The following is a 22,634-nucleotide window of genomic DNA, read 5'->3' as shown; positions in this document are numbered from 1 at the left end:
AACTTTTTTCTCTGTATAATTTTATTATAATAAGACACTTCTCTGCTTGTACATTGCTCCCTTGAACTTAAAAAATGGCAACATTTGTTGGTGGGAATGTAAGTTGGGGTAGACGAAACTTAGATACATACCAATATACATACATGTGTGTATATTACGGTTCCATTAATAAACCATAAATGCTAAACAGCGTGAACCACTCCAGGTACCTTGGTAATGCTGGAAATATAGTACAATCTTTGAATATTTCAGGAGTACACTTTTTTCATTAAACATGGGTACATACAATATGAGAGCACATCAATAGTAGGAGTTGAGGAAGTATGGAGGACTCTTCAGAGCCGCTGTTAAGTGTATGGCTACCAATGTATCACAGGCAAGGCGAGCTGCACCCATGGATGTGTTCATGCTTAGTATCAAGTCATTGTGAAAATGAAATATACCCACTTCATTTGACTGCCTTTTAAGGTTGTTCGCTAAAAATACACTGAAAACTGGTTAACAGCTCTCCACTGCATGTACTTCCTTTGGATAAACATATACACACATTTGAATGTATATACTTGAATGTATATAAGAAAATAAACTGCAGAATTGTCCTAATATATTAGTTAAAACCAAATATGGGCAAACAAGGCAAAAGTGTTTGCCAACCACATCACCCTTCCCACCCCAAGTTATTATACAGACACCAGGAAATGCACACACACGCACACAGATGTACATACTCAATCAAATGCCCTTACTTACATCCCAAAGCTAATCTTTAAAACTGTGGCTGTCAGTAAACAAACAAACCCCAACTTACAGCAGTGAACATTTGTTTCAGATTAATTAAATTGAGCTAGTTCAACTTGGATGTTGCCCCGTCAAAACAAGCCGTGTGCCATTTAGTGAGTTGTGTGTGACAGGGTCTCAGTACACATCAAGCTTGGATTGAAAGTATTTCCTGTAACACTCTTGGAGGATAGCTTTTGTTCCTTGCAGGTGGTTTGGAAATGTTGTTCATGTTGAAGGGTGACAACGATCACTCTTAGCACACCCCTTCAGCCCAGTTCAGAATTCAGTTCATTTGAGAGCTTTCATGTCACCTCCGTTCTTTTGGAACAGTCACCTTGACGTAATGTGCGCTTTGAAAATACTTCCCCCAAACGTGGAGCCAGTCACACATACACGCACACATTGTGTGGATGTGTGTGAGAAGTGAGCATTCCTGCATGAAGTATAACAGCAGAAATTGATAGAACAGTACAATACTCAGATGGGCAATCCTGCTGCATAATGTGTCACTTAGCCCAACAAAAACTAACACCAACCAGGTCTATCGACTAGGAGTGCTTAAAGGGGACTCACCTATCTATGGAAGCAAAAACCTGAAAAGAGCAGTCAAAAATAACCATCTCTGTGTTAACTTCTACCAACATGACGTGGCATTTTCACAGAACCTTTCAATTGAGGGGGAAATATTTCCATGAAAACAGTAGTCAGCAGAGGAAATGGTTTTCAAAGTAAAGAATTTGAGCTATCAATTGAGTCTTCTTAGGGTAAACAATAAACGTGAACAGGAGAATCTGCCTTCCGGGGGGAAAACTCCCTCTATTAGCAGTGTGAAGAGCCCTCTGAAGAGAGAGCGTGCTACGGTGAGGCTGAGACGGCCGGTTATCTAACAGGACCCAGAGCAACAAAAATAAGTAGTAGAGGAGCAGGTCAACTTAACACAAAAAGAAAAAAAAAAGAGGATATCACACCGTCTAGTTCTGAACAAGCAGCAAAGACATTGATATTAGAGATGAGATCAATGCAAGTATGAGTGAGCAGTAGTACTTCAAAAAGGGGCTTTTGCCACAGTAATCAGAGATGTACTTCTTGTCAGGAGAGCAAAAACTCAGAGGGAGGTGGGGAGGAGGGGTTTGTATAAAAAGGGATTTTAATGACCTGCTTTGCAGAAGAAAAAAATACACACCCCTAACTTTTTCTTTATAAGGGAGGGAGGCTGGAACAAAACAGACAAATGAGGCAAATCAAACAACAACAACAAAACAAGAAAGGAAGAGAGAAAAAATTATTATGGTACAATTGTTCTCATTAAAAGAAAAACCTGCACTTCCCACCTCCCCTTGAGGCTGGAGATGCAGAACTGCTTTACTAATACCACTCCAGCCCAAAGCGTGGTATAAATATACACAGGTACATAAATATAAAAATCAGCCTTCTCTCCTCATTTTGCCAATTCAGCCCACAAATTTTCATGTCACACCGCATCCATGCTACTTGCGAAAATGTTGGTAGGTAACGTCTAGATGTCGTATTGTGCTTGTAAATGCCAAACGTGTGTGGATTTTTGAAGGTTTTCAGTCAGAAGATGTGAGTTCAAAACAACGTGCCCGTTGAATGTCATAGGGGTGAGATTAGGGGTGGGGGAACTGAAAGGGGAGCATAACCGGGAGCACGGGGAGAATTTACAATGACGGACGGTAGACAACAGAAAGAGAGAGAAGATGGGGGAGAGATTCTGGGGGGGCTTAAGTGATCGTGTACACTGTCTCCATAACTATATCTTGTACAATAATGTGCTAATATGTTAAGAAGGGATGAGAACAGATCGGAGATCAAAGAAAGACGAAGACAGACGGGGGAGAAAGAGTAGAGGGCGGGGGTGTGGGTGGATTTGAAACGTTTCCAGATCTTCCGTCACTTCCTGTTCTTGGGGGAGGGCCAGTTGCCGCGCCTCTCTCCCCGGCTGCCCCCTCCGTTGCCCGCTCCTCCGCCGCCCCCGCCGGGCGGGCCTCGCGGGCCTCTTCCGCCCCCGCCCCCTCCCCCGCCACCCCCGCTGTTCACCCTCCGGTTCTGTCGCTCCATCCCCGGTCGCTGGCTGGAGAAGCTTCTCTTGTTAGCCGCAGACTCTTTCGCTGTCATCTCTCGTTCTCCCAAACTTCCTCCACCTCCCCCTCCTCCTCCTCCCCTCCCGGGTGGGTGGTGGTGATGGTGAGACGAATACGACTTCCCTCCCCCTCCTCCTCCTCCTCCTCCCCCCTCTCTCTCCCGGAACTCTGTGAAGTCGCTGCTCTCGGAGGCCGTCTCCCACTCCTCGTTGGCCTGGTCGGAGTTCTGGTTGGAGAAGTCGGGGGACTTGGCGCCCCCTGCAGGATTGTGGTTGTGGTGGTGCTGGGAGTGGCTCTGCCCGGCACTGCCCTGGCTGTAGTGATGGTGGTGGTGGCTGTTCACACTCGCGTTAGCGCTGCCAAGATGGCCGCTGCTGCTGCTGTTGTTGTTGCTGTTGGTAGCCGCCGCCGTGGCGTTATGGTTAGCGTTTGGGGTGTTGCCCGTCGCAGGAGCCGCGCTGGGGGCGCCGTCTGAGTCGTGAACGGAATTCTGGGAGGGCGAGGAGGGTCTGCCGCCACCGATGACCCCGACGCCCCCGTTGATGCGAGCGGCGTTCTCCCTCTCCTTCAGTCGGCGGAAGCGGGGTGGCTTGTCCTGCTGGTGCTGGGAGCGGCCATGGCGGCGGCGGCGGGGCGGGCGCTCGAAGCCCCTGGGAGGGAAGCCGCGCCCCTCCGAGCCGGCAAGAGGCAGCGGAAGGGGGCCGCCGGAGTTGGCGGCAGAGTTGGTGGAAGGCTGCTGGGTCCCCGCCCCTCCGTTCTCGGCGGAGCCCTGCGGGGCCGGGGCGGCGGCCGTCGGGGCAGACTGAGACTGCGGAGGGTTGGCCCCCTGAGTCTGGGCCTGGCCCCCGTCCGCCGCCTTCTCCTTCTTCTCCCCGCTGGTCCCGCGGCCCGGCTCTCTGGGGGCGGAGGACTGGGACTGCGACGGGGCCTGCTGCTTTCTGACGGAGGCCGACGACTTGGACGACCAGCCGTGGGAGGCGGAGCCCGGTCCTGACCTGTGACCTCCGGCCATTCCTCCTCCGCCTCCGCCTCCCCCGCTCCTGTAGATCCCTCCACCTCCGCCGCCGCCGCCGCCTCCCCGGCCCCTTCTGGAGGGCACGCCGCGGGGGGTGAACACCCTGGCCTGGGAGCCCCTGGCTGGGCCCGAGGGGCCGCCGACAGCCTCCCCGCCGTTCTTGGCGCTGGGCTTGCGGTCCTCCTTGTCGGACTGGGCCAGGTCACTGGCGGCGCTCTCGCTGCCCGTCTCCGAGCCCCTCTGCCTCCTCCTCTTGGGGATCTCCTCGTACTCGGAGCCCTCGCTACGTGTCTCGCTGCGGTTCCTGGCGCGCGCCGGGTTGGGCTGAGACCTGTCCTGGCCGTGGCGGCTGCCCGAGGCCTCGCCCTTGAACTCCTGGTGGTAGCCGCTGCCCGTGGACGACCTGTAGTCCCGGCTGCTTCTCCCGCCCGCCCTGCCGCGGCTGCCGCCGCCACCACCGGCGCTGGCCGTGTACGTTCCGCGGTAGCCTCGGCCGCGGCCGTAGAACTCCCCCCCCCGGCCGCGGCTGGCTCGGCTGCCCCTGGAGGGGTAGGACGCCGCCCCTCCCCTCTCGAAGGAGCGGTCCCTCTCTCTCCTGGAGGAGGCGGGGCCGGAGAAGCCCGAGGATAGGACGGAGCCTTCGCCGTCTTTGGGACCTCTGCCCCCCCCCCCTGCCGAGCGGTCTTTCCCAACGTTGCGTGGCTTGGCGGCCTGGACGGGCTCGTCTTTGCCAGGCGGAGCAGAGGACTGCGGGCCGGAGGCGGCCTCCTGCTTGGTCGCCGCCGCCTGGCCGCCGTCCTGCTCTTTGTCCTTCCCGCCGCCGCCTCCGGTCGCCTTCTCTCCTCCTCCTTCCCCCTCCCCTCCCTCTCTCTTCATCTCCTTCAGCACGGGCCTCTTGATAGGACCGGCCCTCTTGTTGGCGTTGCTGCCCCCCGACTGGCCGGACGATTTGTGCTCGGGTGGGGGATTGGCCGAGTCCTCCCCGCGGGCGTTCCCGCCGCCCACTGCGGCGTTGGCCCTCCTACTGTGGGAGGAGGCCCCGGGGGCGTTGCTGCTGCTACCAGGCCGCGGGCCCCACTGGGTCTCCGTCTTGTGTTCGCGACCTCTCTGGCTCTCCCTGGGCTTGGGGTGGTGGTGCTGCTGAGGCTGGGAGGGGGGCGGGGCAGACGACTGTGAGGCATGGCCCTGGCCAGAGCCCGTCTTGGCGTCCTGCTTGGCGACCCCGCTCCCCCCGTGGCCGCCGCCCGGCTCGCTCTCCCTCTGGGGGGGCAGGTGGTGCAGGGCGGCCTTGCCGCCGTCCTCCCGGGCGGAGGAGGAGGAGGAGGACGAAGAGCAGGAGGAGGACAGGGAGGGCTGGTGGAGCAGGGACGAGGGGTCTCCCTTCTTGGGGGCCTCGCCCCCCCTCTCGCCGCCCCTGGCGTTCTCGGGCTTGTGGGCGGGGTGGGGCGGGAAGTGGGAGGGGTTGTGGGGGTGGTGCGTGCCGTGGTGGTGGTGGAGGTGGGGGGTGCTCTCCAGGGGAGAGAGGTCTGTGCGGCCGTTGCGGTCGTAGTGCGGGTGGGGGGCGGCGCCCCAGATCTGGCCCTGCTGGCCACCCCTGGGGGGGCCCTCGTCCTGGTGGCTGAAGCCCCCCCCGCTGCCCCTCTGCTGCTGCTGGTGGGGGGGCATCCTGGAGCCACTGTCGGGGAAGTTGCTGTAGTTCCCCCGTCCGCCCATGAAGGACTGGTGGTGGTGGGGGTGGTGGCCGCCCCCCTGGCTACCCACGGGGGGTGGAGTCTGGTTGGAGGTGCCGGAGGCGGAGCCGGGCTGCTGGATGGGGCCCGGGCCGCCCTCTCGCATGCGCACCGGTGGGGTGTCACTCCTAGAGAGAGGGAGGTTATAGTGGTGGTAGCGGTAGGAAACTAGGTACGGTGAACAGAATGACTGCATCTTTCCCTGAGAAAAGCCAAATCTAAAAAGAAGTGCTCGCTAAAGAACATCTCCTTTAGGGCTGCATCTAACCCCGTGGTCTTACCTAGGCCCCTTGCCGACGTCCTCCTCCTCCAGTCCCTGTTTCTGCCTGTGGGGGGAGCTGAGTCCGCGGCCCTCGCCTCCCCCAGGGAACACCTCGGGCCCCCAGGCTAGCTTCGGGTCCATGGGGGGCGTCCCACGGTGGGGGTGTCCAGGGTGCTGCTGCTGCCTGTCGAAGGGGTCTGAACCGGAGCCCCCCGAATCCGACCGCTCGCGACCCATCATACCTGCAACGCAAAGAGAGATCCTTGTTGAAGATGAAATTCTATTGTATGCTGCAAGAAAGTGATGCTGTATTTTGGCATGTATTGTAGAAGTAGCGCTCAAGTTAGGTATTGTAGAAGTTTAGCATGAACACTTCCCACTTTGGATGTAGTGTACCTTCTAGTGGGTATCAACAACCAACGAATCTGTTTCTCTACGGCCTATTCAAGTAACAGACCATTGCGCCATCTTGTGGCGGCGAACTGCCCAGAGAACCCGCCGTCGACTAACCTGAGGGGTGCATGTTGGGGGGGTAGTAGTCCATGGGCGGGGGGCGCCCCTGCATCATGCGGGGGTCCATGTAGGGCATCATCATCCAGCGCGGGTCGAAGTTCATGGGCAGCGGCGGGGGCCGCCCCATGGAGCCTTGCTGGTAGAGGGGGGACTGCTTGGGCCCCGGCTGGGGCGTGGAGCCTGGGGAGGGGGCCTGGGGGGGCAGCTGGCTCTGCTGGGAGGCCTGGCTGTGCTGCTGCTGCTGCTGCCACTGCTGCTGCTGCTTCAAGAGCTGCTCCTGGGGAGACGAGAGACGACACAGAGACCCTGGTTAGACTTGGTTTTAAAATGCAGTTTGGACGATCAGATCAGATGATGAAATGTAAACGACCACCAAAACGCATTGCGAAACGTTCCGAGGTGGTCTGGGATGCATTTGACATATCTTTAGTAGTCTAAACACTAATGCGTACTGATGCGTCCCCGACAAAGATGTAACACGTCATCAATTCTGGATCATTTTTCTCCTTTTTAGCCTCATCCTGCGCTCTTTTGCAAGTCGCAAATGACTTGTCCAATCAATCAAAACAGTTGGAATAGTCCTATTAGTTCTTCAAACATCTTTGGTTGCTTTCATGCACACTTTTTTTATCTGCTCAAAGTCAAACCCACTGATTATTGATTTGTTTACATGGAACAGCTGTGCGACAAGCAGGAGTGAGCGAGTTACTATGGTTACTATATACAAACACAAATGGTCAGCTGGACACATTCGGAGACGCATGATAGACAGGTGTAAACGATCTAAACAGGGTCATAGAGACTCAGATGTCCAGAGAACAGAAATACTGCACTGACCGACAAAGTTCAGAATTGTGGACAGATACTCATTTAGGACTTGGCCATTATGTTGTTGATTGATTGAGGTCATTTTCAGCTGCCATCATGCTGCCCTTCATGTGGGCATACACATGCTGCTAATGCTAGCGCAGCGCAATGGCCCCAGAGAAACATCACACTACCAACCTCTACCACTAACAACACTACCAACCTCACTTAAAACACTCCAGTGCACCCAAAGCAGATCAAATATGAGGACAGTCTATCGAGGTTAATTTGACATCAAAGGTCTACCCATCATTGAATCTTTTACTTTGTGAGGACCGATTTTCTCTGTGGAAGTACAGCATGACCTTTATTTTGAAATTCCATGAAAGGTGGCAACCGGATATGAGTTTCAGCTACGTTCTCAAAGTAAAAGATTCAACGATAATTTGACTTGATGGTATGAACACTCAAATAACCCTGATAGACTGTCCTCATATTTGATTTACTTTGGGTGCACTGTGGAGTGTTTAAGTGTGTTTGGTAGTGGATGCTACCCCGGTACCATTGTATTGCGCTAGCATTAGCTAAATGTGTCTGGCCACAACTGGACTGACTGGAATAAGCGGAAAATGGTCTCCATCATTCAACAACGTAATGGACATTATGTAAAAGATTCTGAGCTACCCCTTTATGTTATGGGTTTATTGATCCAAATGATTGCCATTGCGCTATAACTGGATATCATGGAACACCAAGGTAGACTTTGTGAAATTACACTACACCGAATCTGCAATGCGGCATTAGAAAGAGGATTATTTCAGCACAACACTGATTCGTCTGTACTGATCAGAGCTAGAAGAAGCTATACATGACAGATGTTAACATATGGGTGCTTTTAAAAGTTTTTAGAATAGGGTCTAAACAGCCAATTATTCTTTTGCATTTAAGCTTTCCAGTAAGTGCTTTGACATACTCAAACACCGACCTATAGATGGGCTTTAAAGTTAGGCGGACATGCACACGTGTGGAGGTTTCTCCTGACCTGCTGCTGCCTCTGAAAGCGAGGGGGCAGGGACTTCTGGTACTTGGAGTATCCCTGGGCAGGAGGTCCACTGGCTTGGCGACCAGCCCCCCCTCCTCCCATACTCTCCACCTTCACCGGGTCCACTCCTCCTCCTCCTCCTCCTCCTCCTCCTCCTCCACCACTACGCAGGTGAACACCACCCAGGGCCTCCTCCTTGGCCTCCCCAGGGACAGGGGCTTCCAGTGGGGGCTGGGGCTGCTGCTGCTGCTGCTGGGGCACGGGAGGCTGGACACACGGCTGAATGTCTGGGGGGGGGGGGGGGTTAGAACGACAATGGTTGTTAATTGGGGAGGCAGTGGTGTGCAAACGAAGGCCCGAGTCTAAGAAACTCCAGCAGCTTGAGTTGCCAATCAGCTGTGTAAAAGCTCACCAGCGCTGGAGTCGTAGCTGCTGTTGCTGTTGGCCCTCTGCCTGTCCCCGACGTGTCCTGCGCCTGCCTGAGCAGCCAACAGGGGCGGTTCCTCGGGTTCTACGCAGGGGGAGGGCGGCTGGCTGACGTTGGGTGAGGAGGCGGAGGCCGACAGGGAGGGGCTTGGGCTTCCCGCCGTGGCGGCGGTGGAGTTTCCGTCCAAGCTGGGGGGCCTGCTATTGCCGCCGCCGGCGCCTACGTGCTGCTGCTGCTTCTCATCCAGCCTCTTCAGCTTCTCGGCGCACGCCGCCCGCCTCTCCTCCTCCATCCTCCGCTCCTCCTCCTCGCGGCGCCTCCGGGCGCGCTCCACGGCGGCGGAGATCTCCGAGGACGACTGCTTCCTCCTCTGGCGCCACGTCTCGTCCTCGTCCTCGCCCTGGGGCGGGGCCAGCAGCCCGGCCTGGGGCGGAGGAGTGGGGGCTCCCGCCTGGGGCGGAGCTTGCTGCTGGGGAGGGGCGGGCTTCCCGGGGGCCAGGGAGGCGGGACCGGAACCTGGCGCCGGGCTGGCCTGGTTGTGGGGCCGTTCCTGGGGGGGAGAGGGGCGGATGTCAGTGTTAGGAGAAACAGCAGAAACAATGGGCAGCACTACCGTCAATTCCTCTCCTGAGAGGATGCGAAGCGTGATGAACTGACTGAGAAATACGACTGAGGGAGAAAAAAAAAAATCTAATAACTGAAATAATACAATGAGAATAATAATGCATTCAATTGCACAACACTGGATGGATGTATGGGTATATGTCCATGGGACCCTAGCCCTAGATACCTGTCGGTAGTAGGAGTAGGGCCCCTGTCCGAGGAGAGGCCCTGGTGGGGGGGAGGGCTGCTCCCGGGGGCCACCCAGTCCAGGCCTACGCCCCTGTGTACAGGCAGGCACACAGCACAGTCAGCCAGGCCAAAGTATCCGCGATCCACACTACATACACTACCATTCCTCTCCTCAAAACACCCTGCCTGTCACACACGTACGGCACAAACACAGCTGTTTTCCCGTCGGGGGTTCATCTTTTCAGAGCGCGGGAGCGGCCTCGGAAAGTCCCTATCGTATGTGGGTAGATACTCTACCTGGTAAGGGGCGGGGGCGCCTCCCTGGCTGCCCCAGCTGCCCCCGCCGGCCCCCTCCTCGGCCCATCCTGGCTTGCTGGAAGGGGGCGGCGGGCCGTCGTCGGCGTTGGAGGGAGGGGTGCGGCGACTGTCCCCTCCGCTGTCAGAGCCTCTGGAGCGGGAGACCGGGGGAGGGCCTTCCTGGGACCGCTGCTGCTCCCTGGTGGGATGGGGGGGAGGGGGGGTTGGTTGGAGACAGAACAGGTGTCAAAATGACTGCAACTCTTTCTCAAGTCATGTACACATTCGGCAGTCCGTCTCTTGACCGTGTGGTGTGCCGCGTTCGGCGTCCGTACCGCGGTCCGTTCTTGCTCTCGCTCCCCTCCTCCTCCCCCTCTTCCTCTCCCTCCTCTCCCTCGTCGTCGCTGAACTTCAGCTTGGCGGAGTAATCGATCTCCTCGTGAGCTCCTGTGGAACACATGTTCAGACGTGAGGCGCGGTCGACGCGCGGAACACGGCTGTACCATAGCAACACATATACAAAGTCTCTCTTTCTCTTTCGCGCGCCCGCGCGCACACACACACACACACCATAAGCCGGACGTTGAACAATGCATGCCTCTCGTCTCTCCCCCACTTGGATGAACATGATCCTTCTCTCCCCTCCCCCCCTGCCACTAACAGTGCCGACGGCACCGTGGGGATGATGCAGTGAAACCCCTCAGCAGCCGCAGCAGCAGCGGGGAACATGATAGCCGGCGCAGCGTTGAGCCTGTTAGTAAACATCACTCTCACCCCGTCCCTAGCGCCGCACACTAAAACATTCAGGAGCGGCGGCACAGCGGCTGAGATCATCCGCATCACAACCCTGATGCGGAGGACGTTGGTGAGCGTCTCGCGTGTGGAGAAGACAAACGGGGCTTCTGACAGTGCCTGAAGACCGGGACGGGGCCGAGGAGCTCTGGGGATTCTTTATGTAATACCGCTGTTCACTGGTCTCTTCGGTCGGAAACTCCAAACGTGCTCTAATGTAACCTTTTGTTTGATTGTGGAATCTAAATGTCATTGTTATGCCCACAGCTCCAACCCGTAGAGCCAAGAGCACAACAGATATGTGAATAAGTGATGGCTGAATAAGTGGGAATACTCTGAAACACATTCGCTGCTCTTGTACGGCTTGTTTCCTGACGCGGTCCGCAAGCTCAGCGGTCTACAGCAGCAGTAGGCCGCCACTGAAGACACCCCTTGGACCGATCCGACCTCTTGCCTATATAACAGGCAATAACAACTGACTAAAACTCTATATTTGAATTTTATTACTTGCGCCGGCTATATTATATTGTGGATATAGTCAGTCATCCGTGATTGGATGGAATAAGTAGATAAGGATCTATTTGATGTACTGCTAGAGTACGGATAGTAAATTGCCATATTGGGAACCTTATAATGTCTAGCTGCGTACCTAGGACTGGAATGAGGAACTGAATAGTGCTGGTAAGATATTCTAAGGACGAGCTATAACAAGAAATCCAATGTACCTGTACTTGTTGCATATGGCAAAATAAACTATTTCTATTTTAACACCAGTGGTGATCAAGATCTGAGACAAGATCTTATGTGTTGTGACGGCGCTTGGAGGGCGCAGAGCTTGTGTTCATGCTGTGTCTCTGGGCCTGAGGGGGTCCTCCGGTCTCACCTGCCCAGCCCTCGTCGCCGCCGTCGTGGTCCAGCTCGTCCAGCTCCTTCAGGTCGTCCTGCTTCAGGATGGAGGGACGCTTCACCACCTCTCCGCCACCGCGGGGCCCGCCCTGGGGCCTACCATCGGGGCCCCCCTGAGAACGATTGAACCTAGAGGGCAAGAGAAAGGGGGGCGGGGGGGGGGAGTGAGAGAAGTTAGGCGGTGTTCTATGCTAATAGTGGGGCGCGTCAAACATGACTGAGGAAACAAAGGGCAGCGTTTTTACCTGGGGGCGGTCTCACCAGGCGGAGGGAACCTGTAGGGCCCCTGGGGGCCGTAGGGGGGCGGGAAGGGAAGGTATGAAGGGTACATCTGAGACAGACGGAGAATGAGAGCAGGGAGAGGGACAGAGAAGAACAGGGGTTTAGACGCTGCTGCGCTGGATAGCAGACTTCTTGGCCATCTGTGGGGTACCCAACGGCATTGACGCCAGTGAACAGAGTGCCTAGGCTGTGTCTGTACCCGGCTTAGCTCACAGTGACACACACAGACTCCTCATTAAAGGCAATAAGAGACAAACAACAAATAAAATCAGCCAAGTGGGGAACACCATCTGTGCCGTATGACAACAGTTGGCCTACTTCTAGTCACAGGTAGCTGCTGCATAAGTGTAGGCGGAAGAATACATCCACTTCCCATACTGATCCAAGATGGCTTCAGGCCATCTAGCCCTGATTTTTGGAGTGCAGACATGCGGTGCAGACCCAGGCGGAGTGGGCGGATGTTGACTTACGAAGGGGGGCATGATGCCGCGGTAGGCGGGGAACCCGGGGCCGACGGGCGGCTGGGGGAGCGGCAGGGCGGGGCTGCCGGCGGGCGGGTTCCTAGGCGGCCCGTGGGACGAGGGGTTCTGCTGTTGCTGGAGAGGAGGCGTCGGGGCCTGGCCCCCGCCGGCGGCCGCCGCCCCCTCCATCGACAGGACGCCCCCGGCGCCGCCCTCTGCCAGGGCGCGGCCGCCACCGTCCCGCCAGCTCGTAACGTCTGGGGGGGGGGGGGGAAGTGTGGTCAACGACGGCCGTAACAACCAGAAGAACGCTGAAGTAGCTGACTGGGCTAACAGTTGCGCCCTCTATCTCTATCGTAGGCAGTTGAAAGACGCAAACTGTGATCTGCATCCTGTGATGAGTGATATGATGATCGATATGATGACGATGATGACATAATGGCGTTACTCACTCTGGGGGCGGAGGCTTGGTCCGGGCCCATACCACTGATCTGCAGTGCCCTGTTCTCTGCCAGCTTTGTCCTGATCGCCAGCCGCCTGCAGGGTGGGAAATTCCTCGCGAGAGAATGGCGACGGTTGGTTTAATCCCTTTCCACCTGAGCAGAGAAAACAGGGGAGAGGCTCAGGGGTGTGCGGGAGAGGTAGGAACCAGGAGGTCCCGCCAGCTGTGACAGAGAGAGAGAGAGAGAGAGCGAGGGGGGGGCGGTCACTCACCATCTCCTTGTGCTCCATGTGTAACACTGGCCTGAGCCCAGGACCTTGCCCCTGCGGCCAGGGCCGAAGCCTGGGCTGAAGCCGGGGCCGGAGCCTGAGAGAAGCACACACACAAGGGGACAGGCGGGGACATTGTGAGCATCATGGGAAGTAAACAGTTATACCGAGTGTGTGTATGTGAGAGTGAGAGAGTGTGTGTGTGTCTGTGTGTGCGCGCGTGCATGTATGTGTGTCAGTACCTCTGGAGCTGGCGGGGTTCTCGGGCAAGTCGGTACTGCAGGCGTCTGTGAAACCACAGGCTGCTGCGACTCCAGCTGCGGTGCTGACAATACATCGATACTGAGGAGAGAGAGAGAGGGAGAGAGAGAGGAGAGAGAGGAGAGAGAGAGGGGCACACCAGAGGGGTAGTTGTCAGGACGTGCCATTGCTAATTACTGAGCTTCAGGATGTTCCTTCTCTGTTTCACACCGACATCTGGATGGCACAATCTGCCTCATAGACTGCCTTGATCATTTTTTAACATTGAGAAATATAACAGATTTTCTCCTCGCTTCGGGTGGCCTTTTCATCTGACCGAAAAACTGTCCTGTGCTCTGTGTCTAGACGGCTTGTCGTGAGGAGGGTGCGTGGCCGGCGGGGAGGGGCTCACCTCTTTGGGTCTGCTGGTTCCTGCTTGCTTGCCCATCCTGTGCCGTCTTTGGGAACGAGCGAGACGTTGGGGTCGTTGCCTTTGTTCTCCGCCTTCAGACTGGGCAGGTTGGCAGGAGGTGGCATACGCCGAGCGGAGGCAACTTTACCAAGAGACTGCAGGCCATGGCGGGGGGGAACTGATATGGGGAGAGACAGAGAGAGCGGGTGAGTGAGAGTGAGAGGGAGAAGACGGAGGGAGTGAGAGGGAGATAGGGGGAGAGACGGAAATAAGGGGAGGGGGATAGACAGGGTGAGAGAGAGAGAGAGACAAGAGGGGAAGTCATTCGCAGGGAGACCAGTGTAACTTGACACCACAGAAGGGCATGCCAGTAGCAGCAGCAGCCCCCGACATGATGCTACCCGCACTAGAAGATGCTGGAACAACCGCTGACAACCAAGGAGAGCTAAGCCTAGACGCATCCCTGCAATGGCTGGTACCTATGAATTAATTATTTATCATGGGAATAATAGTCAACTTCCTAGAGTTAAACCGTGTTGGCTGGGTCGGAGATTTCCTTTTGTTCGCTTAAACTGATAGAGGAGTGTTGCTACTACTGTTGGGCTCCCACGACTGAGGAAAAGCCTTCTACGGTTTCGGGGTGCCGGTCTGAAAAGTGAATTTCTGTGCTGAATATCAATCCCTCATTTGTTTTTTTTCTGGGCTGAAGGGGAACCAAACCACACAAGCACCGAGTGTAGGGAACAGTTGTAGTTTGGAAACAGGGACAGCTGCTTAGTTCTGGTAGGGAGCTCCTGAATAAAACATGGAGGGAGGGAGGGAGTGAGGCTCTACCATGACAAGCAGACCTCTGTGTTGAGTACTCTCTGGACTAGGCCAACCAGGCTTCACGGTGCTGGGGCTTTACACTGCAGGACAGGAGCCGTACATCCTTGATAGCAGCCCTCTCTGTGGCTCTCTGTTACTGCCTCTTAGCCACAACACAGCCTTGGCCAAGCACGCTCGAGACTCACTCAAACATCCTTTCTGCCCTACCACTTGGGGATAAATCATACCACACATTAGAACGTTACTCAAACGACAACATTAGCGTTAGCCTTGGTTGTAACCAGGTATCAAGATTTAGGGATTCTATATCACCAAGTACAGGAGTTCTCCATTGGACTAGTTCTTAACACCAACACTTGGTAGGAAACATCAATAGGGCATGAACGAACGAAAGGCCCTTGTTCCAACCGAGGTCAAAGCTAGTCTTTCATATTCTGTCACAGCGCTTCACAGAAATATCATATCTGAAAATGCAAGCCCAGATATGCCATAGAAACAAAGGTCAGCGAAGAACCAACTAAGACTCAAATCAATACCGAAATTACAGAGGAGAAAAACCCCAAGGCCAAATGGGAATGGTGGTAACAGTATGCCATCACTCCAGTCTAGTCTAGCCCTATTGTCCATGTGGATACTCACCAACAGGCTTTTGTGCTTCAAGGCTCTTTCCTTTGTAGGTATCAAACAGGTTGAGAGACGAATACTTGGTTTTGCCATCCTTCCCCTTTGCAGTTTGCCCAGAGCGCTCTGACATTGCGCTGTCCGCTCATTGAGTATGGTGAGCCCTGAGACTGGGAGAGAGAGAGAAGAGGAAGAAAGACAAATTAAACATCTGATATACGGTGAAAGCGGGAGTAGGCTAAATGTGGTGTTGAGTTGACACAGATTCTAACCAGCTATCATATTCTTCTATAACTTGCATTTACTATGCAGAAAAATATGAGCTGGAGTTTGAGGTGGTGAACTGACATTTATGGATGAGACTCATGCTCTGACGATACGGCTGTGCAACAATATCAGAGATCCCCCAAGCCTGTGTGTGAGCAAGCACTTGACACAGTCACAGTGAACACTTCCAACACAGGAAATACTGTGCTAAGAAAAAGGACGAAGAACCATGGTTGCCATGGAGATGCATTATAATTGATGTTCCTCTATGTCTGCCTTGAGAGGGGTGCCTCCATGGCAACACCACGGTAGAGGCCATTTTACTGTTCGCCAATAAAATTCACTGACATCTGTCCAATTCATAAACATTTGGCCTTCCTACAGCGCTGCAGTGCTGCTTTGCAAACCACTGTCTAATGTCATTACAAGATTACAAGGGTGGATTTCCGCCCCCATAACCTTGTTAGTTTGTGCAGGATTCAGTTTGTGAAAAATGATACCAATGCATTCAAACGATGACAGTCAATTGCAACCTGTATGAGAATGGACTGACTGGATTTGTAATAAGTTAAAACAAGTATACAGGACAACATGCATCATTGGTAAGATTGATAGGATTGACACAGCCCTGTATCAGCAAGTATTTTAATGTCAAAGTTGTCCAGTTGATAGAGAGAATAAGTAGCTAAGCCTATCTCAATGATGTCATCAGTGGGTTATGAAATGTCAGGATATAGGCTATGGCCAAGCATTATTGTTTTGTATTCATAGTTTATGCAACCAGTCACATAAGCAAACAAGTGAAGAAGAGAAACGCCTTTCAAGTCATAATAAAAACAGCAAACACTGTTAGATGATCACACAGGCCTAAAGCAGGAGGCCTAAACAACAAAGGAACAAGAAAAACACAGTAAACAACAGCAGTATGGAGAGAACACCCATTGCACGCATGGCTAAAACATCGAAGACAGTGTCAATACAGACTGAATACGCCGGTGGGTTTCAAGTCAAAAGTCACTGTATTTTCCACAACGAGTGCCCAGTGGCATTACACCTACTGTGTCTCAATACCCGATGAGATTAAAAAATTAGGTCGTGGGATGGCTGGCCAACTAGCTTCATGTTGTTTGGGGATTAACAAGGGGAGCTAGCAGGCAAGCGATCATTGAAAGACACTACCAGGGCCCTGTGGCTAGCTTGCTAACAGAGAAGTTCATGGTTATCTAGCAAACATGGCATAGCACTGATTATGGTTACCTGTGAGGTCCCACATTTGCATAGTTTACACAACATGAGCTACCGAGTCGTTGCTGACATCGTCTAACGACTGACTTAACGACGTTATCAATCAGCTTTGCATCGCCAACAGCTAGCAAGCTAGCTGGCTAACACGGCCTCCATATTCACGTTGGGAGGGGGACTGCGTTGTTTCCTAATGCATTTCCAATTCCCTGCAGTGATCACTTGAGCCACTTCACATTTGCCATCGTACCACTGAGTATACTCCAATCAAACCTCATTTGAATAAGATAATAAATAATAACACAAAACAAACAAGAACAGTGCAATTTAGAAAACGATTCTATGGAAAGAACAAAACAAAATGGCGGTGTGGTGGGTAGGCCTGGCTGAATTTGAGGCAAGAACAAACCGGCTAGCTTAGCTTGCTATATTAGCTAGCTAGCTAACGACAATGGACGTTGACATGTGCAATTCACTATTTCAGCATCTCCCCAACCTATCGCTATCGCTTCGACGTTACGTTGAGCAATGTAAACTCCATACTAAACAAACCCCGTGGTGGACCTAGCTATGAAGCTACCAACAACAAGTCCTGCAGAGTAGCTACCTAGTTAGCTAACTAGCCAGCTATTTTTTGCGATTAGTGATATCACTACGTAGCTAGCTAGCACGTATGTTGTGGCTAAAATTGACTAACATCGTTAATGACCAACCTACAATATGCATTTTGCTTAGCCTACATAAAAATGCAAAATCTGATCTACTAACCTGGTCTGGTCCCGACTTGTCTCGAGGTTGTATCGCAGAATAATATATTCGCTATCTAGTTAGGAACCCGTTAGCTTTCTGGCTAGTTACAGCTCACGCTGGGTCGGCTAACTTAGCTAGCCTATCCCCTACCAGCAGGTTAGCTACCGTGTGCTAACCTTACCTACGATTTGCTAGTTCGTCGGCTAGCTAGCCCGAACTAGAATTGATTTATGATGCAAGATCGGATAGAAGATGCTGGGCACTAATGTATATAAAGCGGCTTACTTGTACTCCCCTTTCTTTTTCCAAAAAACAAATGAAAAAGGAAAAAGAAAAATATTACAGAGGGCTTGATCCGTCACTACAAGAGCCGTCAACGGCTACTAGAGACGGCAGCAGTGCAGAGGGGGGTGGAGGGCACGCACAGAGGGCGGGACCAAAATATCATCATGACTTCTGAATACGATTTTTGGCCATCATCCCCAGAATTCAGATTTCTCTTTCATTTTCTTGTATTTAAAATCACTCCCAGTCCTTTTAGTTTACGTGATGCATTTGCAGCAGTCCAGTCAACATTTTATTCCAGAGCATGTTGCAAAAATCATATGGGTCACAATACATTTTTATGTGGCCTGCTTTGTGATATAATCATATTATGTCTGCAAGATTTTTTTCATGGACTGATGTATTTTAACAAAAGTATAATTCGGTGCTGATTTTAATAGTGGTTAGACATGTACATACAGTCTCACTCACTCACACACCCGCACACACACACACTCTCTAAAACCACACTCACACCTCCCTTTTGTCAAAATCATACATTCTTAATACAAAACAAGATTTGAGATGGTCAAACCTCAATATAATGATAGGGGATAGTGGAATATGATGGCTTTCATTTATGTAAATGTTTCATTAGCCCTGGGAGACATTTTCCCATCATTAAAAACAGATTATAAGTAAAATTACATACAAAACTGTGGACTTTAAAGCCATAACATATGGCAATTTAACAACGGACTTAACCATGATCAAGCACTCATTCATATCACAACAGAAGTTCTTAGACAAGATGATTTGCAATGAGCCTACTGTAGAGAAAAAAATCATACCCAAGAAACATCAAATCCTTATTAAGCTTAAATGTATTCACTGAATTTCTGGACAGTGAGTTATTGCATACCAGAACAGTATCAGCTTATCAACTACTTGAGGAGTGTACATGTTTGACTGATGACCAAACCATCTTAACCTGAGGTAGATGGAACTGGAAATGAAAACAAGGTAACAGTAGATAATTTAACAAAAGGTCACTCGAAAGGATTTTGCCTCCTGAAGAGTCCATCTCCCTCTCTGAGTTATCACATTGTGCTACTAAGCAACTAAATGCTTTACTGTTACACCTTACATTTCCATAGTTTGAGGGACAGGCCTCTGCCCTCCTCTACCCCTTTCCTTCCTCATGTCCCAAAATAAAGACAGGTGGGTGGGACTTATTAATTTCTCCACTGTGGAAGTCCCAGCAGGCAGGAAGTGCACACCAACAACACCCCACCAATAGAGTGCCTAAGCGGAAGCAGGAAGAGAAAACCCCCATCGGACCTTAAATCAGAAAAAATATGAATGGTAGTGAACAGCGTGAGAATAATCATTTCTTGATCCCGATTGAATTGTGCCATGACCATCACATATGTTTGCCAATTTAAAACAAAAACTTTACTAACCTTGGCTAACTCGCAAGTTAGCTAATATTAGCTAGCCAACATTACACTCGTTTAACACTCACCAAAACCTTGTAAAGCCGATCTCGCATGCCAGCTCAGCTCTCAACATGGCCAGACTGATAGTGCTTTTCACCTCTTTTAATAATTGTACAAAAAATAATAAACTCATTCTGGAATAACTGCTTTATAGTATAACGAGAAAAAGTGACTTTCTTGACTTGCAAAATTGTGTTTTAAATTGACAAACATCATATGTGATGATCATGGCACAATTCAAAAGGGATCAAAGAGATTATTTGTTTATCGCCACTGACTGCCATACATATTTTTTCCGAATTAAGGTCCCATGGGACGGCTCTTCCTGCTTCTGCTTAGGCACTCTATCCAACACACTGACCAAGCTTCAGTGAGCATAGTGAAGATGCTAATCAAGTTGTTCTCTATCATAAACATTACCTCTCTGGACAGATTCAAAGCTAAAGTGATTAGATAGTACAGTGGCACACTTGTTGTATTTCTTCACGTCCTTCCATTCTGCAAAATAGAGCAGACAGTTCAAAGACTCATGAGTCTTCCTTCCTTCCTTCCTTCCTTCTGAGAGAATCTTGGGCATCCACTTCGTCTGTTCCCTTTCCCTCCCCCCACTTCAACCACCTTTTATGTGGAGAGTTGTGGCACTGGAATCACTGGAGGCTCATGTGACATATTTGACAATTTAAAATCTCCCGCCTTCATTGATACATCTCTCCACATACAGTCAAAGGCTCTGCCCCCCCAGCCCTACCGTCCTCCGTAGAGGTGGACCTTGGCGAAGGATATGGTCTCATCATAGTCCTTGTGGCCCTTCTCGTAAATGACAAATATGTACTTCCTGTCCTCCGGGTAGTCGCTCCTCAGCGATGTCATGGACGAGTAGCCGCTTGGCCCCGGCCAGATCTGCACAGCGTTCTTCTCCCAGGACGTGCCGTTGGTCAGAGACCAGCGGAGCGTGAGGTTAATCCCTGGGGTGGAGAGAGGGAGGAAAAATAAATGTTTATGTTTGAGATAAATCAAAATCACATTTTCACCCATTTTTAATATAACTTTTCCCTCCTCGCCCCCCCGAGGCCTTACTGTGCTCGCTGTCGGCAGGGTTGGTGAAGTAGAGCACCCCCTCCTTCTGCAGCGCGCCCGCCGCCACCACGGGGTCGACCAGGGTGGCGTCGAACGTCAGCTCCTCCATCGGCAGGGACTCGCCGCCGTCCAGGCTGCGCACCACCACGCGGCACCGGCAGTGGTAGTTGTTCTGGTTGCGCACGTTGATGACAATGCTGCCGTCCTCCATCTCCACTGGCTGTGGAGAAGGGGGGAGGGGGGGGGGGGGGGGAGAAAGAGTGGGAGGGAGGGAGAGAGGGGAGTAGTTAAACTGTAGTATTACAGACTAAAGAGTTATTCCTAAAAGCCAATAAAGTCATTGAACTTTGTTTCTAAAGCACAAAATCTTTTATAGACCCTGGGATGTTAATGACTGATGTTTGGCAGAGTGAGTCGGTTCATTGGCACTAGTCATTTCCTCCAGAGAGGAGTACCGTATCTGCATAGTCCCCAGAGCGTTAAGGCACATCAGGTCAAGGTTCCTATTTTCCCTCCCTGGTCCTACCTGGCATTCGTCCGGGTTGAAGTCCAGGGCTTGTTTGGGCTGGTTGTAGGGGATGCTCTTCAACGACGCGCCATTCTTCCAGTTCCGTCCGTGGTCGTCACTCAGGACGCAGAAGACGCCGTCCCCCTCGATGTTGCCATGACCACACACAACCAACCGGCCCTTGGCTGGGGGATAGCGCTTCTGCAAGCGGTACGGAAACAGACAGACGCAGCAGGATATACCGTCAAGAGAGGAGAGAGGAGGAGGGTATGAAAGCAAGTCCCCCGGGTCCCATGGGAGGGTGTCGCCTCAAGAAAGAGACTGCCAAAGGAGATATATTCCTTGTGAGGAAAGCAAAGACTCCACGCCAGAAGATACAATATGCCACTGAACCGTCAGAACTGTGGAAAAAAACACAACAACTGACCTGGATGCCGAAACCAGGCCCGGGGGCGAAGCTCTTGACCCCCAGCTGGATGGAGAGGTTGCGCGGTTGGCTCCAGCTCAGGCCGTCGTCCCTGCTCTCTACCATCATTGTGGAGGAGGGGCTGCATTGGTACTGGTGGAAGCAGGTGGAGTAGACCAGCAGAATGGAGCCCACCTCCTCATCCACCACCACGGAACCCAGGTTCAGGCCATCCACCAGAACACCATCATCCACGATGAAGGAGGTGGGAGACCAGGTGGCTCCTAGGAAGGATGGAGAGATGGGGGGTAGAGAGAGAGAGAGAGAAAGCAAGAGACATAGAGAGCTGTTTTCCTAGTCCCATCATAAATGGCTTGATACTGAAATATTGACAAGAATGCCAAATGTTATGCCTTATGTGAGTCTGTCAGTGTGTGTGTGTGTGTGTTTGTCTGTCTGCTCAAGGATAAGTCTCCTACCTCTGTCTGTTGAGCGGCGCATGGCGATGAACTTGGCCCCGGTGTCACCTGCAGACGCCTTCCTGGCCTCGGCGAAGGCCAGCAGACTGCCCTTCGGGGTGAAGCTCAGCAGAGGGATACGATAGGTGTTCACCTCCCCCGCCCCTCCACTCACCCACAATAACTGCTCATCATACACCAAGGGGTTAATCTGGAGGCAGGCAGAGGGAGAGAGGGGGGGAGAAACTTAGATACTGTTGAGGAAGACAATACAATACTAAAGGACATGTGATAGAGCAATCAACAGGGAGTGCCAGAAATATGTTGAATACCTCAAGTTCTCTGCTTTGTTGAAAAAGTAATTTGCTCTTTATTCCTTTACTGTAGTCATTACATTTACCATTTACCATCCATTTACTGTAGTCTCCCTCACATCACATGGTGTGTCTGTCAGCCAGCTTGACAAGTCATATTGACTGTGTAAGTAGGCTACTACCACAATCCTCCCTCTAAAGCAGCTATTGTATTTTTAGATTGCTATTCTTGCACTTTGCCTTCAGCACTAGATAATGCTCTTAGTCAATTGTTTTAGAAAATATATGCACTTGTGAGTTCTGGCAAGTTGTAGTACACATTGGCTTTCCCTACGTTACATACAATTACTGTAAGTCGCTTTGGGTAAAAGCGTCAGCTAAATGACTGTAATGTAACTGTGATGGGTCTCGAATTCAACTACAACAGATCATTTTTATACTAAACACGGTGTAGCCTATATTGCATCTACATTCTACCATTAGCTAGCTGACTTGATTTGGAATGCCCCAAATGGTTATGCATGCCACGTTACGGATTACATCTGGTTGTTACCATTGGTTCCTGGCTTGCATTACATACAATTTCTATATAGGAAAAATAAAAGATAGCTAAGCAGTTAGCTAACTTAGTTGACCTACCTCTTGGCAATTAACTGTGCATCCACAGGAAATTAGCACAACGGATAAAAGTACTGCGACGCCGCAGGGAACAGAACCCGGTCTTGCAAACATGCTGTTTTGTGCGTTCCTTTGCAGTTCACTGTCGTGTTACCGGATGAATAATGGGACTGACAACAGACAGATGAACGATAAACCACTAGAAACGGTC

The 22,634-nt window shown here is 52.0% G+C and overlaps 2 protein-coding genes across 4 annotated transcripts; both read right to left on the bottom strand.

The window, feature by feature from the left end:
• Window positions 1–15: 15 nt before the first annotated feature.
• On the bottom strand, window positions 16–17,656 carry prrc2a (proline-rich coiled-coil 2A). Of its 3 annotated transcripts, none has more exons than XM_084454783.1 (17): window positions 17,565–17,656; window positions 15,039–15,190; window positions 13,572–13,749; window positions 13,162–13,261; window positions 12,923–13,016; window positions 12,661–12,804; window positions 12,218–12,465; window positions 11,711–11,796; window positions 11,443–11,594; window positions 10,103–10,214; window positions 9,768–9,966; window positions 9,469–9,561; window positions 8,664–9,228; window positions 8,252–8,538; window positions 6,400–6,679; window positions 5,909–6,131; window positions 16–5,755 (listed from the first exon to the last, which is right to left on the bottom strand). In XM_084454783.1, the coding sequence occupies exons 2-17, from the start codon at window positions 15,151–15,153 to the stop codon at window positions 2,692–2,694; spliced, it is 5,940 nt and encodes a 1,979-aa protein (XP_084310909.1). In that variant the 5' UTR covers window positions 15,154–15,190; window positions 17,565–17,656; the 3' UTR covers window positions 16–2,691. The 3 variants fall into 3 exon arrangements, with proteins under 3 accessions (XP_084310909.1, XP_084310908.1, XP_084310910.1); XM_084454782.1 differs by having other exon boundaries at window positions 17,298–17,630; XM_084454784.1 differs by lacking the exon at window positions 9,469–9,561 and having other exon boundaries at window positions 17,298–17,630.
• Window positions 17,657–18,271: 615 nt separating this feature from the next.
• On the bottom strand, window positions 18,272–22,634 carry neu1 (neuraminidase 1). The gene is made up of 6 exons (XM_084454787.1): window positions 22,445–22,634; window positions 21,513–21,702; window positions 21,055–21,317; window positions 20,646–20,828; window positions 20,120–20,339; window positions 18,272–20,007 (listed from the first exon to the last, which is right to left on the bottom strand). Exons 1-6 carry the CDS (start codon window positions 22,535–22,537, stop codon window positions 19,787–19,789), a joined length of 1,170 nt encoding a protein of 389 aa, XP_084310913.1. The 5' UTR covers window positions 22,538–22,634; the 3' UTR covers window positions 18,272–19,786.

This window comes from Borostomias antarcticus (genome assembly GCF_949987555.1).
Source record: "Borostomias antarcticus genome assembly, chromosome: 21".
NCBI classification, from domain to species: Eukaryota; Metazoa; Chordata; class Actinopteri; order Stomiiformes; family Stomiidae; genus Borostomias; species Borostomias antarcticus.
The sequence above is the reverse complement of the archived record's forward strand: the minus strand, read 5'-3'. Positions and strand labels throughout refer to the sequence as shown.

Bases quoted from the DNA above. Each gene is read 5' to 3' on its own strand.
- prrc2a (XM_084454783.1), bottom strand. From the start codon at position 15,153: ATGTCAGAGCGCTCTGGGCAAACTGCAAAGGGGAAGGATGGCAAAACC. The intron at 13,017-13,161 runs GTACTGACACAC...TGCTTCTCTCAG, and splicing joins GAACCCCGCCAGCTCCAGAG to GCTCCGGCCCCGGCTTCAGC. The intron at 9,229-9,468 runs GTATCTAGGGCT...TCTCCCCCCCAG, and splicing joins CCTACTCCTACTACCGACAG to GAACGGCCCCACAACCAGGC.
- neu1 (XM_084454787.1), bottom strand. From the start codon at position 22,537: ATGTTTGCAAGACCGGGTTCTGTTCCCTGCGGCGTCGCAGTACTTTTA. The intron at 20,340-20,645 runs GTAGGACCAGGG...CCTTCTCCACAG, and splicing joins TCAACCCGGACGAATGCCAG to CCAGTGGAGATGGAGGACGG. The intron at 20,008-20,119 runs GTAAGGCCTCGG...TCTCCACCCCAG, and splicing joins CCCTGCCGACAGCGAGCACA to GGATTAACCTCACGCTCCGC.